The sequence below is a fragment of the Heterobasidion irregulare genome (genome assembly GCF_000320585.1).
Source record: "Heterobasidion irregulare TC 32-1 unplaced genomic scaffold scaffold_02, whole genome shotgun sequence".
Lineage (NCBI taxonomy): Eukaryota > Fungi > Basidiomycota > Agaricomycetes > Russulales > Bondarzewiaceae > Heterobasidion > Heterobasidion irregulare.
The window spans coordinates 2,717,560-2,733,214 of NW_009258198.1; the positions used below are offsets into that span (position 1 = coordinate 2,717,560).

The 15,655-nt window shown below is 55.0% G+C and overlaps 5 protein-coding genes across 5 annotated transcripts; 3 read left to right on the forward strand and 2 right to left on the reverse strand.

The window, feature by feature from the left end:
• Nucleotides 1–281: 281 nt before the first annotated feature.
• Nucleotides 282–1,298, forward strand: HETIRDRAFT_449003 (uncharacterized protein; the record flags this gene model as incomplete). The annotated part of the gene is made up of 7 exons (XM_009544579.1): nt 282–319; nt 379–416; nt 469–580; nt 729–846; nt 908–1,001; nt 1,092–1,183; nt 1,242–1,298. 7 exons carry the CDS (start codon nt 282–284, stop codon nt 1,296–1,298), a joined length of 549 nt encoding a protein of 182 aa, XP_009542874.1.
• Nucleotides 1,299–1,671: 373 nt separating this feature from the next.
• HETIRDRAFT_60203 (UDP-galactose transporter) lies at nt 1,672–4,151 on the forward strand. Its single transcript, XM_009543538.1, has 3 exons — nt 1,672–1,922; nt 2,069–2,391; nt 2,453–4,151. The coding sequence occupies exons 1-3, from the start codon at nt 1,786–1,788 to the stop codon at nt 3,526–3,528; spliced, it is 1,536 nt and encodes a 511-aa protein (XP_009541833.1). The 5' UTR covers nt 1,672–1,785; the 3' UTR covers nt 3,529–4,151.
• A 48-nt stretch (nt 4,152–4,199) lies between these two features.
• HETIRDRAFT_60199 (uncharacterized protein) lies at nt 4,200–10,690 on the reverse strand. Its single transcript, XM_009543537.1, is given in 28 exon segments — nt 4,200–4,340; nt 4,396–4,405; nt 4,477–4,806; nt 4,874–4,965; nt 5,026–5,272; nt 5,322–5,623; nt 5,642–5,771; nt 5,821–5,988; nt 6,042–6,151; nt 6,210–6,387; nt 6,443–6,649; nt 6,705–6,864; nt 6,906–7,055; nt 7,110–7,259; nt 7,312–7,530; nt 7,582–7,781; nt 7,829–8,004; nt 8,061–8,180; nt 8,234–8,342; nt 8,396–8,563; nt 8,620–8,877; nt 8,932–9,156; nt 9,212–9,523; nt 9,581–9,724; nt 9,778–9,972; nt 10,029–10,286; nt 10,338–10,485; nt 10,539–10,690. 27 exon segments carry the CDS (start codon nt 10,461–10,463, stop codon nt 4,324–4,326), a joined length of 4,761 nt encoding a protein of 1,586 aa, XP_009541832.1. The 5' UTR covers nt 10,464–10,485; nt 10,539–10,690; the 3' UTR covers nt 4,200–4,323.
• Nucleotides 10,691–12,416: 1,726 nt separating this feature from the next.
• HETIRDRAFT_449006 (uncharacterized protein) lies at nt 12,417–13,777 on the forward strand (the record flags this gene model as incomplete). Its single annotated transcript, XM_009544580.1, has 2 exons — nt 12,417–13,072; nt 13,102–13,777. 2 exons carry the CDS (start codon nt 12,417–12,419, stop codon nt 13,775–13,777), a joined length of 1,332 nt encoding a protein of 443 aa, XP_009542875.1.
• Nucleotides 13,778–13,835: 58 nt separating this feature from the next.
• HETIRDRAFT_380356 (uncharacterized protein) lies at nt 13,836–15,477 on the reverse strand (the record flags this gene model as incomplete). Its single annotated transcript, XM_009544581.1, has 8 exons — nt 13,836–14,101; nt 14,212–14,596; nt 14,662–14,770; nt 14,820–14,975; nt 15,037–15,170; nt 15,226–15,244; nt 15,303–15,381; nt 15,443–15,477. 8 exons carry the CDS (start codon nt 15,475–15,477, stop codon nt 14,014–14,016), a joined length of 1,005 nt encoding a protein of 334 aa, XP_009542876.1. The 3' UTR covers nt 13,836–14,013.
• Between the last annotated feature and the right edge of the window lie 178 nt (nt 15,478–15,655).

Below are 15,655 nucleotides of genomic sequence, written 5' to 3' on the forward strand. Positions count from 1 at the left end.
TTTCTTCCCATCCAGCTTTCATATACATACACCACTCGAGTCTAAACAGCAGAGTATAAACACCACTCTCTGCACGTAAAGTATGCCCAGAAGACTGACAAACACCAGTAAGCATGCATATGCTCAGGACAGCCTTCCAACATCGTGTCTCAATATGCGCATATATGCTGCTCAACTTACGGCGTGTGCCCCGTACAGGCTCGAAGACAAAGAGCCATACAATATCAGCCGCAACTTTCAGTGATGACGACGAGCCAGGAGACGTAGAGGCGCAATCGAATATGGACGAGAACGAAGACGAAGATGAAGAGCAGGATAAGTACGAATCCCGCTCATTTCGTTGCATGCATGGGTGACTTTTATCTACTGGATTTTCAGTCAGCTTAAGCTTCTGAACATTATCACAGAATTTAAGAGTGGGTATATGCGTACCAGAATCACCTCCATCTGACCTTAACTACAAAGCAGAGAAAGCAGCCAAGTCTAAGAGATCTGCGGCATTCAACAAGCAAGTCGCAGCTGAGTTCGTCGAGGTCCGAGAGAAAACTGAAGCGTTTGTCAAGGATATGAATGCCTACATGTGCGTACATGGTTAACTTTTCACTTCTCATTTCTGTATTGGTTGCTGTCATCAAATTTATTCACCAATGATGCGAACGAGTATATACGATCGCTTGAAGTTGTGTTCTTCAGATCCGGGATGCTGATATGTTTGTGATACCATGCAGTGACCAAGTCTTGGTCGACACGAGCGAGATGCGAGATAAGGAAAAGATGGGAGAACGTAGATTGGCGCAGGACGCTCAGCAATGGAGGACAACCAGCGTGCGTATAATCACCACCCCGGTTCGATATTTTATGCCATGTTAGACTCCGAATGACCGAAGCCTATGCACCGCCCGCACAGGATGGACTCAGCGCCGCGCTCGCAATGGTACCATCGCTTTTAAAAGAGATTTCATTCAAACGGTCCCAGGAGGTGAATGACGGATGCGAACGGGGTGCGTCGACATCGTGCTTACCTTGTCCATGGTGACGGGCTGTGAGCGTCCAGGATTGTTGATGTGGATATGGTATCTATATGTGTGCAGTTGAATCCCAGCCGGCGCTCCGCGAAAGACATCGCAGACGGCTAATGCGGAAAGCTAAGTCTGACCTAAAGAGTATCGCCGAGGAGGAGCAGGTGCGGTCTCTGATGATCATCGTAGTAGCACTGATACTGATTCGTTTGTGATATGCAGGTTGCATCGGATGCGAGGGCACTGATCAAGCAGTACAAGAATCTGATACGCCTGTGACCAGCCGGAGTGAATTTGTTTGACCTATTGCTATAAGCAAGGCAGCTTGGGCGCTGGAAAGCAGCATGTATTAGTGATGTTCTTGGTCGTATTGACTGGGCGCTGCGCATTCGTTGATGATGTATTGTGTAAAGCTTGCATGGCATGCTCCATACGGATTCAATGTCGCACGAGCTAACGGCAGAGGAAGTAGAAACGTCATTAGGAGGAGAGGACGGGGCGAAGATGATGGAGCATGCCGTGTGACGTCACGCGTCGTAGAAGACTTGGTGGGGGATTCCCAACTTGCTCCCACGGGCAGCACAGCCCGGACTAGGCCCAAGAAGGAAGGGGGGAGATATGAGAGGTTGGTTGCATTGCTTTCGCTGCTGCGCCTTGGTTTCTCTCTTTGCTCACTCTCGGGCCTCGACGGTCGTTATTAGACGGGCTTTTAGATCAACACCCCTCAATAACAACCCTCTTCTCTCCCCTTGTCCTCCTCTCGTTCATGGCACATCATGCTGACAAGGTCGTTCATTGGAACGGAAGCCTACACGTCAAGGAGGATTCGCCCGTCGACGATGCAGTCTCCACCGCGCCAGCACCCTCTCCGTCGCTGTGGGGTATTCAGCTCAAATATATATCGTGAGTGCATTCTTTCTTGTGTCTGTCGCGCTCGTGTCGTGCCAGGTGGACTGGGCACATACACGGCCTCAGTTGCCCTATCTGGCAACGTTGTGCGCTCAGAGGTTCCATGTGTCTCGTCTGTTCGCTAACTAGTATGCATGCAGCCTGGTGACTCTGGCAGTCCAAAATGCCTCCCTCACGCTCCTCATGCACTACTCACGCGTATACACTCCACCTTCCCGTGCCTACTCGGCCGCGTCTGCCGTGCTTGCTACCGAGCTTCTCAAGGGCTTGATTTCCCTCGTCATTGCCTTTACTCGTATCGACAACGTTCCAACTCAGTATACCCTCGTCCCTTCATCCAAGCCTGACTGCTTCTCCACGTCGCTATTCAACCCGAGAGTCTTCCTTGCCCGGTGCTCGCGACTGGGAAAGGAGGTCTTCAGAACTGACTGCTGGAAGTTGTCCATTCCGGCCATACTCTACGGTATGTATTGTGTCATCCCTGCAATGCTATAAGCAGTTCACTGACAGTTGTCCATATATAGTCATTCAAAATAATCTCCAATTCGTTGCCGCTTCCAACCTAGATGCCGCTACTTTCCAAGTGTCGTACCAAATGAAAATTCTGACCACAGCAGCCTTCTCGGTGTTCCTTCTTCGCAAGAAGCTCACCCCACTCAAGTGGCTAGCACTCTTCTTTTTGGCGGTCGGTGTTGCCATTGTCCAGATTCAAACCGGTGTTTCGAAGGGCTCTCCGTCGTCGGGTCCTGACGTGCACATCATGGATCCCGTCAAGGGCTTCATGGCCGTCGCTGCTGCTTGCTTCACATCCGGACTCGCAGGTGTATATTTTGAGATGGTGTTGAAGAACACTACCGGTGATCTCTGGGTCCGCAATGTCCAACTTTCCCTCTTCTCGCTCCTTCCCGCGTTGGTGCCGATACTCCTTGCATCCGCGCCTTCGTCAGAAACTCCCGTACACAGTGTGCCGTCTATCACCCACCTCTTCGCGAACTTCACCCCATGGGCATGGGCAACAGTGCTCACTCAGGTTCTCGGTGGCCTTATCACCGCGCTCGTCATCAAATACGCCGACAACATCATGAAGGGCTTTGCAACAAGTCTCAGCATTGTGCTGTCATTCCTCACTAGCGCCGCGCTCTTCCACTTCGAAATTACGGTATCATTCGTTGTCGGCGCTACCGTTGTCCTTGGTGCGACGTGGCTCTACAGCCAGCCAGATGGCAAGCGTGTGCTCCCTTTCCGTGCCAGACGGTGCTCGAATGCCACCATTCCGTTCTCGTTGTTGTCTTCGCGGAACACCTCTGCATCAACTTCGGCGTCATCATCCCCCTCGGCCACGTTTGCGAACGTCGTCCCGGCATATCCTTACCCTACACGTCCCACACCCTTGAACCTTGTGCCGTCTCTGGGGCGCCGCACTCCTTTATCCTCCCCATACTCTTCTCCCACCACCCCTACCCCAAGTGGTCGCATCTTTAGCCATGGCTCGCACGACACGAGCACGAGCATAATCCCGGCCCGCTCGCTCAGCATGTCGTCGATCTCATTACCGCTACGTGTCGATCCGGCGAAGCAGGAAGACAAAGTGATCTCATGATGGAGAAGACAATCTTTCCATTTGATTGTGCCCACTTTGCGCCCATGATGGGTGGGGAGGGTAGGAATAAGGGGTGAAATAAGGATCTAATTGGTTCGGACCGCGGGAGTTGGATTTATATATATTCGCTATTTCGATATTTTTTCCCAGATACATGCTCGCCGCCCTTCCGCTGGTCTGAGGGGACTGGACCCTTTCCCCTCGTCTTAGTTGGGGCTGGCGTCCTGTTTTTTTTAATGAAGCGCATCCGCGGGCGCCGCTCGATCGGTCTTTCCGTGACCACTCCGTCGTAGCTCCCGTGTTTGTACGGCGCGATGTATACATCCCATACGACGCGCGCAGTCGCTCTGCACACACCAGAGACTTTACTCGTTCACGAAGTGACGAACTCACGCTTTTTGCTCGCATTACTAGTACCACGTCCTATTTCTATTTATGTACTTTGAACCGTGTCCCTTGCTCGCTTGCGCGATCGGGATCGTTGGACTTTCGTCTGCACCTCATCTTTCACTTTCGTTTATCACTCCCTTCTCGCGTCGCAGAACTATACCCGCCACTTATTTGGCATTGATTACGCTATTTGCTTGGCTGGCGTCGTTTGTGCCGGTGGACTTCGTGGAAGTACTTATGTTTTCCTGGACGTTTGTATCCATCGTCCGGAAGGAAGAAAAAATAATGGATCCTGTGCGGAAAACTGGATAAATCCCAACCGGTTACATTTATTGTAGAGATGGGTACTGTGGCGTGGTGAGGCGTACAATATCATGATAAAAAGGCGATGACACGTCAAACACTTCATTTGTATGGTATCCCTGTGAAAGATGAGGTCGGTGAGGTATGTAACCTTCCACTTCTGGTACGACGTACCATTCTGGATCTGTTTTACAGGAAGACAAAAAAGGGCAACGTTCAGTCCACGTTCGGCGGCGACATAGTGTTGAAACGTACCCTCTGGAACTCGTCGTACGCCGTGCTGCGCACATTCTCATGCGCATTACGGACGATGTTCATCATCCATTCTGCCGCCTGGCGTTCGTTGTACCCGAGCGCGAAGCGCTCCCGAAGACGACGAATAGTGCCTTCGCCCTTGAAACTCGGGAGACCAGTGTCGAGCATCAGTTGGACAGTGCTGATGAGCTGGTCGGCATGTGGACGGATGGCGAGGAAGCCTTTGACGGTGAGGTGCTGGAAGAGGTTGTAACCTTGCGAGTACCGCCCGCCCATGAGAACGACCATCTCGTGATTGAGCTTGAATGAGTTCGGTTCAAATTTGACACCCTGCGTTGATCAAATCAAATCAGAGGTGGTAGGAAAATAGTAGAGTGTAAAGTGCTTACTCCAGGACGTAAACATCGTCGAGCAGAGCATTGATCAGTTTTGTTATACGCGAACGTGTTCGGAAGAAAGACTTATCTATGTCGAACAAGAAGCCGAAGTCTGTTTGATGAATGTAGTGAGTCAGGAAATCATATACAGATCAAGAACGAAATGGTGTACCGATGTGGATGATATGTCCCTCTCCATCGATCATAATATTTCCATTATGACGGTCCTTGATTTGTAATATGTAGCATGCAAGGGAATACGCGGCCATGGATTGAATAAAATTCAACCGTGCCTTCTGGAACGCGATGCTGTCTTGTCCGCCGTATTTGGCTACGAAGAAGTCGATTAAATCGTTCACCTTCGCACGACCCATCTCATCACGAGAAGTTGCGTTTGGTACAACATCGATAACGCCACACTACGACTGGAATTAGTGAAATTGGTCCGGCAAATCTAGCGATACTCACCCCAGGTGCGGTTGCCGTGACGCGGTACGGATACAGGTAGAGTGTTAATCCTACGCTTGTGAAGATATTCTTGAACATTGCGATGAGCTGTAGAGCAAGTACGTCCTGACGGCAATCATCGCCGACTTTGAAAATAGCCTGCAGCCATACATCTTGCTCTTGTCGATGCTCCTCACCTCCTTCGTCATTGGTAAGGAGAGAGTCGGGATCGGCGTCAATGACTATCCGTTCCTTGCGCACTTTGAACGTCGCCATGAACGGCGCCTGATAATTTAATTTCATCAGGACGGCATGACATGAATCTCAATGTTAAGAGAAACTTGCCTTGGCGTGACTTTGCAAAGGCCGCCCAGAGTTCTTGTCAATATCAACCACTTTACCATCTGGGTTGCTCGGTAAGTAAACCCCAACATCGACAACTATCTTCGCCATTTCTTCATCAATTTTGGCCTGCAGACAATATCAACAGAATCCCCGTATGAAAGACAGATATGTATACCTTCTTTTCCGGTTTCGACTTCTTAATGTAAGGTTTCAATTTACCCGATATTGACGTTACTTCATTGAAGAAGCCAAACTCGCGGTCATAAAAGTCTCTGGCTTCACCCGATAATGAAGACACAATCTGATCGGTCATTCGATCCAGGATGGGCTTCATGGAATCTTCCTGTGATACGAAGTTAATAGAAGAGTCAGACAATGGCGACGAGTTCAGCGCACCACTTCAGCGGCATCGTCTTTGTAACAGTTGGCCTTCATGTTCCATATGATTTGATGGCAGAACAGCTGAGATATTTTTGCCGTTTCGAAGATAAAATGTGTAACGTAACCTTCGATTCAGGTGTAGGGGTTTAGGCACAATCAATGCTTCGCATGGGCAGAGCTCACCCAGGTCATCGTAGCGAAGAGCTTGCACGATCTGAGGGACAAAAAAGAATGTCAAGTCGACGGGATGCTGCTCCAAAACACGATGGGCATATTGAAGAATCACTGGCTCGTTGTGATACCGAGGCTCAAAGAACGTCACTGCGAGCACGGGAGGGACGGGATCCCAGACTAACAAGTGCTATGGAAGCCTTTAATTGAGAACGTCAGCAAGCAGGATACTCGGTAGAACATACCCTTAGGTCACGGCGAAGACCTGAATCGACTCGCTCTCCTAATAGATATCGCACGGCTTCTGGTACATGAAGAACGTTGCGTGGGTTAGACCTCACTGATCGATTGACTTCGTTCATGACCGCAGGTTGCTTGAAGCGCTCCACAAAGTGAACCGCGATAGCAGGATCAACCTCCCAAACAGTCCGAATAGCAGCAATCCATTGACTCTGTGGGAAAATAATCGAACCCAATAACATAACACCGGGAGGGCAAAGACAGTACCTCCAACATTGTTCGCTCCGCGTTTGCAGCGTAGTCTGCACCTCTTTTGGCGTCATTGATCGGATTGCCCCAGACGGACAGGCGATACATCTCATTCTCCACCAACAGCTTCAGAGGAGCGCTCAAGTTTTTGAGACGCGTGATATAGGCTGAAAAAGCGCTCGTGTAAATCACTTAGCAAAAGCGAGGTTTGGTAGAGACATACAAGAGTCTGCCGACGAGTTCTGAGATGGAGACAGGCTCGATACTTGATAAAAGCAACGAGCAGTGTCCGATTGCAAGCATGATAAGAACTCTCCTAGTAACTTCATATCGGCGTCCATCTGCAGACGGTTAGCACCGTGCGACCATCTGTCAAAAGCATGAATCAACTATCTTCTCATTGCAAGGATGAATGCAACATACTGAGGTCTCACTGAGAACCAAGAAAAAGCGGCCGTGTACAGGCTCTCGCGGAGGACATATTCACAGAAGGAATCCAATCGAGAGCTATTCAGTGTCTCAAATCCGAAAAGAATGAAACTAAAGCGCGCTTCACGAGCAAGAGGATGAGTACTAGGCCATGGTCAGCGATACACCGCGGGACAAGTCGTTATCCTCTCTATACCTGATATGACGGTGCGCTCTTGCGGAACGAAGGACCAAACGTTGAAGAAGAAGCATCAAGCCAGGCTTTCGATATTTAGCTGCTTGGAGCCGACTAAACAGCATCTGCAGAATGAGTGTATGGGGAGACAGATGCCGACGAGCATTGTTGGTAGCCCGATCAATGACCTCTTTATCCGTGGGGGCATAGTCTACAGGATGATAGAAGGGATCATCGTAACTACCATTGAATTTCAGCTTCAAAACGAGATAAATGAAACAAGAGACATACTTCAAGACCTTGGAAAAGATGCCTTTCTCCTGTTTGATGCTCGCCATCCACGCGGAGTTGATCTCGGTCACAACGGCGATTTCGAATTCAGGTCTTTCTGAAATCACCCAGGTCCAGACTTCAACTCCGGCGGATATGGCAGACGGTGTGAAGACTTCGAAGGGCAAGACTACGATGTAATGAAGTAGACTGTGTTCGTACTAGACACGCATCAATTATCATAAGTGTAACAGAAAATGATTCTTACCCTCGTCACCGATATCAACGCGGATGCACATCGGAACAGTAGACGTTTCAAGTCCTGTATGGTCAATGAACTGTGCCGCTCTCTGATATCGTGAAGCGCAGCTGCCATCTTGGTCTTCAGCGCTTCGATTTCTGCAACAGGGTCTTCATCGTTGGGCATCGTTTCAAGCTTGTGGCCTTGTTGAATCTTGATATCAATACTGTCGCTCGGTACACAAAGAAATACCGCCTACCTCCTCTGCTGGCCAAGCGAAGGCCAGCGATTTCGCCTGCAAAATAGCCCTTCGAAGCCATCTGACTAGCCAGAACCTTGGCACGATCGAGCCTGTATTTAGAAAGGGAGGCGAGAGAAGCTACAAAAGATGTTATGAGTCGCAGAACGTAAGTCAAGCCGTGAAGAACATACACAGCTTCCGCTCGACAGGGCCTATCGCCTTTCCAAATCGCTCTGCAACGGATGCGCCGAGGTCGACGGTGTCGACAGGTGACAGAGACTGATTCACGGCAAGATATTTCTAGAGAACGACGATGTAGCCCTTGTGCGGAGATCGGAATTGAAGGTACACACCTGAAGTGTAGACTGCAGTTCGACAGGCGCACGACTCAAAGCCAGTTCGAACCACAGTTCCGCGCTTCGATACAGGGTATTCAAGATCTCTTCTCTGACTTTGTAGTCATCGCTCAGCTCTAGTGTTACCTCCGCCCTCTCAGAGTGGAATTCGTAAACAGGATTGTACTGAGTGAGGTGACCATCAGGATGCATAAGAGAACAGAGGGGGGTGATCGACAGACCTCGTCGATGAACTCTTCCTCCCCAGCCCGACGCAATAGCGTCAGAACTTCCAGGATGGCAAACACGAGAGGCGGGTCGCACAATAGCGCTGGGAAGGAAGTGATCAACTTGTGAAGATATTTGAACGAGACCTCCCGCGCTTTCGATACGCGATGAGTGCTTCCGATCAGCAGTGCCCGAAGCTCCTTTGATAAGCTTTCAGGTAAGGACTGCTCTCTTGCCTGCAAGCTCAGTTCCATCACAGAGTCATGTATGATCTAAGAAAGCAGTAAACCCTCGGGCACGAGCTCTTGATGGAAATGATGTCGTACCTTTTCAGCCATGGAATGCATACACGTGCTCAGTTCTAGATGTTCATTGAGGCTCTTATTTGTGAAGTAGCATAGGAGGGAGGACGGGAGGCCTGCCGCCGCACGCATGATCTCAACGTCATGCATAGTGAGCAGGAGTATGACTTGTCCGGGAGACATCGAGCGGAGCTCGCCGGCGTGGTACGGCAAATACTTTGTCAAAAGGCTTCGATGTTTCGCAAGCGCCTACATGCTCAGATCAGTATCCGTCCCAAAGGATTATGGAGACATTAAAGCTCACATTCTGCGCAAAGGTCTGGCGGATCGAGCAGTTGTACTCCACATCGCTGACGAGCGAGTCATGGGCTTCCTCAGAAACTAGGGGTGGTGTCTTGACCGCGATGCGGGAAAGTGCAGGCTTTCGCCAGTCGGTCGCGGATGCTTCCTTCTCCTCTGGAACTGTGAACTGGAAGAGCATACACAAAAACCACATATTACGGAACTGAGCAACGAGGGCGGACGATGCTCGGACTTGAGGATTATAGTCGGCGTGGCTGAGCAATGCGTCGATGGGAAGGAGCAATGACACGAGCTGTTCGATCATGTCGTCCGTCTTCAAAATAATCCATGATGAATGAGGTTGAAATCAAAGGGAACAGCGTCCACCGACCTTTGCGTGTCGATTCTGGATAGACATGTTCTGTATTGCCACACCCTTGTCACAAAACAAGGTCAAAAGCTCATGCAGATACAAGTCGTAAAACTCCGGTCTCTGGTCCAGATGTTGCGCGAGTTTCGTTTGTGCGGCCAATATCTAGAGAGTACGCGTGATGAGACCAGTTGGACATGGGGACGACACATGTTTACCATGTTATTCGAGAAGCGGGGGTCATCCGGATTGGCCGATAGATTGAGCGCGGAAAACGCTCGAACGATATCCGCAAACGACGCTTCTGGGGCCTTCAACGCCAAGTCCACGAGGTTGTGTGCGATGGCAGCCTCGGCGGTCGGATCGGCGGAGCGCAGCCTCTGTACCAGCATCGCGATCGTAAGTTTCGTGACCTGAGGTGTGTTGTCAACATCGCCAAAACCCGGCAGAGGAACTTCGATAACGCCACCTCTTCCTGTTGGAATTCCAGAGCCAACCTCGAGACGACAGAGATCGTGCTGATCCCTATCAGTCTCCTTTCGTCCTCTGTGTATCCACGGAGGCCAGTCTCGACGGAATGCAGAGTGAGATGATCCGATCCAGAGAATGCAGAGTTGTTCAAGGACTGTGGCGCAATGGAACCGTCGTGTGTATCCTTGCTGGTGGCAGCGATGTAGTTCAGCAAGGAATACATATTGGACATGATCAAATCATCGCCAGGAGCCAACTGCCGAGGCCGGGTGAGCACATCGAACGGGCCCAAGACTGATCTCCATACCTTGATGCACAGCGCAAGACATTTGGCGGCGGCGGCGAGAGGCGCAGGCGCGCTCGTCTCGCTGACGAACTCATAATCGAATGCCGGAAGCGGAGAGGTGACGAATCGCCGAAGGTGGTGCGCCATAGACGGTGCGGTTTCCGGGAAGCTGGGCAGACGTCAGAACCAAGATGCTCCCTTTGAACACGGTAGCATGCATACTGCTGCACTAGTATCGTCGTGGCTTTCAAAGCGGCGACCTGGACCAAACTGTCCGAGATGGTCGTTTCGTTACTCAAGATGATCTTGAGGCGAGAAAATAGGTTGTTGTCCAGGTCGTGAAGGACGACTGAGCAGACTGATCCAAGTTTCTGCAGAAATTCATGGGCACTGGGGTCGAAGAGAGAAAACGTGCTTGACCCACCAAGCTCTCAGACATTGTCTCCCATGCATAGGTGTCAATCGACGGCTCAGCCTCCATCTCTTCAATCTGCGCCAGAAGATCAGTGAAAGATTGCATGGCCAGATCGAGCGTCGACTTGAGGGCACTCTGAATACGAGAGTCGCTGACGCCTGACTGCGAAGCGGCGCGGCGCGACAGTATGGACCACGCTTTGTTCGCGGCTGCGGCGCCGACGGTCTCCTTCCTACCTGATTTGCAGGGAATATCAGGAGGACACAGAGCTTGAGCTAGGATGGTCCACTGGGCCTCGATCACACAACACACTAAGAAGTAGCCATTCAGAGGCCGTCCGTGAGCCACGTATCGAGAGAGAAGGGTCTGGATATAGTCCAGAGCCTCTGGGTCGCCAGTTTCCGTCTGAAATATGTCCACCAAGAGCCGATTAAGATGTTCGATGACATCTGGTGCAAATAAGATATTGAGTTGGTCAGAGAGACGATGCCAGTCCTCGAACTGCCAGGTGAACGGAGTAGAGATGACGGCTCGGTAGAAGCCATGGAACGCGGGAGCATAGTGTGTGAGAACATCGGACGCTGTCGTGCAAGGTGAGTCGTGCGCGCGCAGAGAACGCGACGCAGGCAAGCTTACGGGTAGCGTTCTGGAGGCCGTGCACAGTTACGGACACGAATGTGAGGATAGCATTAGAAATCGCCTCTCTGTGGTTCGGCAAGGCGTTCGCCATCTGCAGCAGTGGAACCACGGTGGAATAAACCAGCTGGTCCGGGAGAGACCAATCTTGGGCGAGTCTATCAATGTCATTCGACTCTGGAGCAGGAGCACACACCATCCCATGCCAGGTTCCGGTCAAAGTCAAAATATGGGATGTCTCGCAGGATGTCAAGGAGGACGGGCACAGCACTTCCGAGCAGGGCCTCTGGCAGGTTGACCGCCAGCTCGCCAAAGCCGATGTTGCAGCGCACTCTAGAGGCAGGCTTGAAAGCAGGCGGGTTTACGAGGGCTCAAACGCGTGAGGTGATGGTTCGCAAGTGTACACGTACCATGAAGACTCTCTGCTCCAGCCCTGCCTTGACATCGCCGTTCACAGCTACATCTTCTGGGACAGCGCGCGTGGTCACTTTCGAGGTGACGAAATTTATAGAAGACTCGAGTGTGGGGTCCGAAGGGTCATCTGCCGATTCGCCAATGTTGGCAGCCAAGTCGGACAAGACAAGTTGGTGGATATTAAATTCCAAACTGTGAGGACATAATTAAAGAGCGGCAGGCTGAAGTCGAACAAGACAGAAAGCAAACCTATCCATCAGACGCTGATTCGTTTGGAGGTAGCTGGATGGTGGCAGACTGCGAGAGACAGGCGCCGTCGCCTTATAGTACTTGTCCTGGCTATGGTAAATACCTACAGCAGCCAATAAGGATAGACACCATAGCCAAGTGGTTACGGCGACAGATTAGAAATCTGTTGGGCTTTGCCCGCGTAGGTTCGAATCCTGCTGGTGTCGTTTGTAGGGATACATCGATCTTTTATACATGCCATCGACCTTAACCGTGATAAAGCGTATTTTTGGGCATTCTGCGCACAGGGTACGTTGTATCTGTGTACAACGCCCGAGATTTTGTGTCTCGCAATCTGCCGCCATATTCCAGCTCGGGAACAGCCAGGCAGGGCAATGCACACAGGCATGTCTCTCCCCACCATCCTCCTCCGCCGCACGACTGCAAATGGATCGCACATGGGCTCCCCAAAATCTCTCAAAACACTAGTAGACTGGCACCGCGCCCTCGAAGACATCCAACCCCACCTCACGCCCCACCGCTTGCTCTGCCTGGCCCTCCTCGCCTCCGCCCTCGCGCTCGCGCTCGTCCTAGGACTAGGCCTACTACGCCAGCGCCCCGCACACCCCCCAAAGGCCCAACCCCGACTCCCAGACTCGCGCGCCCTCGCGGCCCTCCAGCGCCTCCTCGTCCCAACACGCTCCCGCTGGCCCGAGCCCTACACCGCCCTCGCCGCGCGCGCCGACGCCGACGCATCGCACACGCTCTACCTCCCGCTCGCAATACTCCTGCGCGACCTCCTCGCGGGCGCCGTCGAGCTCAGACACCCCGCACGGAGCCTGCACGCGCTCCTCGCGGGCGCGGAGCCCGGTGCAGGCGGCGGCGGCAGCGGCGACAGCGACGGGTGGCGCGTGCGCGTGGTCGTGGACGTCGGGCTCCGGTGCACCGTCCTCGCGCAGCTCGCGCGCGAGCGCCTGTTCCCCGCGCCGTTCGACGTGAGTCGCCGCTCCCCCTTCCCCGCGTGCCCAAGCGCCAGCCCCAGCGCGCCGCTGAGCGACGGAGCGTGCGCGCGGCAGCTCGACGCGTTTCTAGGTGCGTGTATGCGCGGCTACGCGGGTGTATGCGCGCCGTTCGCCCCGTGTTGACCGGGGGCGCGTTTTCGCGGCGGCGCGGCGCAGGTGCCCACCTCTGCTTTTCGCTCGCCGCACGCGAGGGCGACCTGCCGCCGTCCCCCGGGAACGACAACGACGAGCCCCGCCCCCCCTCGCCGCCGCCCCGCGCCTCCTTCGCCCTCGACCTCGACGCCGTCCCCCCACCCGAGCTCGAAAGCCTCCTGCACCACCTACACGCCGCCCTCCCCACGGCGGCGCGCGCGCCGCTCAAGCTCACGCTGCACCTGACGACCCTCGGCGCGCACCTCTCGCCGCTCGCGCTCGCGCTCGACCCCTCCTTCATCCTCGCCGCCGTGCCGTTCCTCCCACCACCACCGCCGAAGCCCGCGCCGGCAACCCGCCGCGAGCCCGCGCGCACCTCGCTCGCGCTGACCGCCTCCCTCCCGCACGTCCTCTCGCACCTCCACCAAGCCCACTTCGCCCTCCTCTCCGCCACCCACGTCTCCGACGCGCGCGCCTTCGCACTGCGCCGCGCCCACGCCGCCGACCGCGCGCCGCTCGATGCGCGCGCGCGCATGCTCGCGGCGTGGGAGGCGGCGCTGCTCGAGCGGGGGATTCTGCGCCGGTGGGAGATCGTCGTGCGGAAGGAGGGGTAGGCGGCGCGCACGTTTTTTTATTGTATTTTTTTTTTTGGCGCGCGGGGAAGCGATGCGTGCGTGTATGTGCGTGATGGTATGATATGGTATGGTGGTGTACATGCTTGCTGTCTGTCTGTCTGTTATGTATATAGTGTACACAAAGCGGGACGAGATCCTTCCGACCAAAGGTTCCAACGATGGCGTGCGTGCGCGCTTGCATGCGTGTGTGACCGAGTGCGCGCGCGCGCGCGCGGTCAGTACGCGAGCGTCTCGACGATGGCGTCGAGGATGCGCACGGCGTCCGGGATGTAGAAGCGCTCGTACTGCAGCCCTACCGGGGTACTACCGCGCGCGCACACACGAGGGGGGAGAGGAGGGGGTCAGCAAAACCAAAAACCAAAAAAAAAAAAAAGCGGCACGCGCGAACGCCAAACGAAGCACACGGCACTCACTCCCATCCGGTGACCCTCCGCACGGGCGCGGCGAGCCTCAAAAACGCGCGGCGCTGCACCTCCGCGGCGATCTCCGCGGCGACCCCGCCCGTGCGCGCCGCCTCGTGCACGACGACCAAGCGTCCGGTGCGCCGCACGCTCGCGAGCACGGTCTCGGCGTCCCACGGGAGGATGGTGCGGAGGTCGAGCAGCTCGACGCGCGCGGTGCGGAGGGCGGCGGGGACGTGGGGGGCGAGGGCGGGGGGCGGGCGGGCGAGGAGGGCGAGGGCGGTTTCGCAGTGGTAGAGGGGCGTGCCCCAGGAGAGGAGGGTCAGGTCTGTGCCGGGGACGAGGACCTCGGCGCGGCCGAGGGGGAGCTCGTAGTCGTCGAGCGGGACGTGCTCGACTGGGCGGGGTCGGCGGGATCGGCGGGGTCAGCGGGGTCAGCGGGGGACGAGGGGGCGCGCGCACCTGCGGAGCGGTAGAGGATCTTGGGCTCCATGAAGAGCACGGGGTTGGGGTCGCGTATGGAGGCCAAGAGCAGGCCTTTAGCTTGGATCGGGGAGCGCGGGATGACGATCTGCAGCGGGTGAGGGCACGTTGTGTGGGCAAGCACGCGGGCGGCGTACCTTGAGTCCCGCGGCGCCCATGAAGAAGCCTTCCGGGCTCTGGGAGTGGTAGAGGCCGCCGTGGCCGACGGACATGGTCGGGGTGCGCACGGTGAGGCCGCCGACGTTGAACTGGCCGCCGCTGCGGTAGCGGAACTTGGCTGCTTCGTTGACCAGCTGGAGAGGTGAGGTGAGGTGAGGTGAGAGACGGGGAGGGAGGAAAGCGCGCGCGCGGTACCTGGTCAAAGGCGGGAAAGATGTAGTCTGCGAACTGGATCTCTGCGATGGCGGTGTGGCCCATGGCGGCCATGCCGATGGCGAAGCCGGCGATGCCCTGCTCGGAGAGCGGGGTGTTGAAAACGCGCTCGCGGCCTGGGTGAAGGGTGAGCGCGGGCGCAGGCGCTTAGAGGGGGGATATGATCCGTACCGAATTCCTCGGCGAGGCCCTGTGCGCGAACAGATGAAGGTGGAGCGAGAGGATAGAGGGGAGAGGGGCGGACAGACCATTGTGCAGCGGAAGACGCCGCCAAAGGCGACGTCCTCGCCAAAGACGACGGCGGAGTCGTCCTTGGAGAGCGCGATGCTGTGGGGCACGTAACAAAAGTGGGATGCAAGGCACGGGGAGGAGGGAGGGAGGGACGGACCTCATCGCGTCCCGCACGGCCTGGTAGAGGTTCATCTTGCGGGTCTCCCTGCCGGCGATGAGGTCGGGCACGGGGGGGCCGGGGTCGGGGTCGCGCCACTGGATTGCGGGGGTGCGGAGGGACGCGTCGCGGGTTGTGCGGAGGAGGGTGGAGGTGGCGATGGAGGGCAGGTGGCCGCCGGCCGGGGGCGGGGAGGGCGCGGCGTCGGTGGAC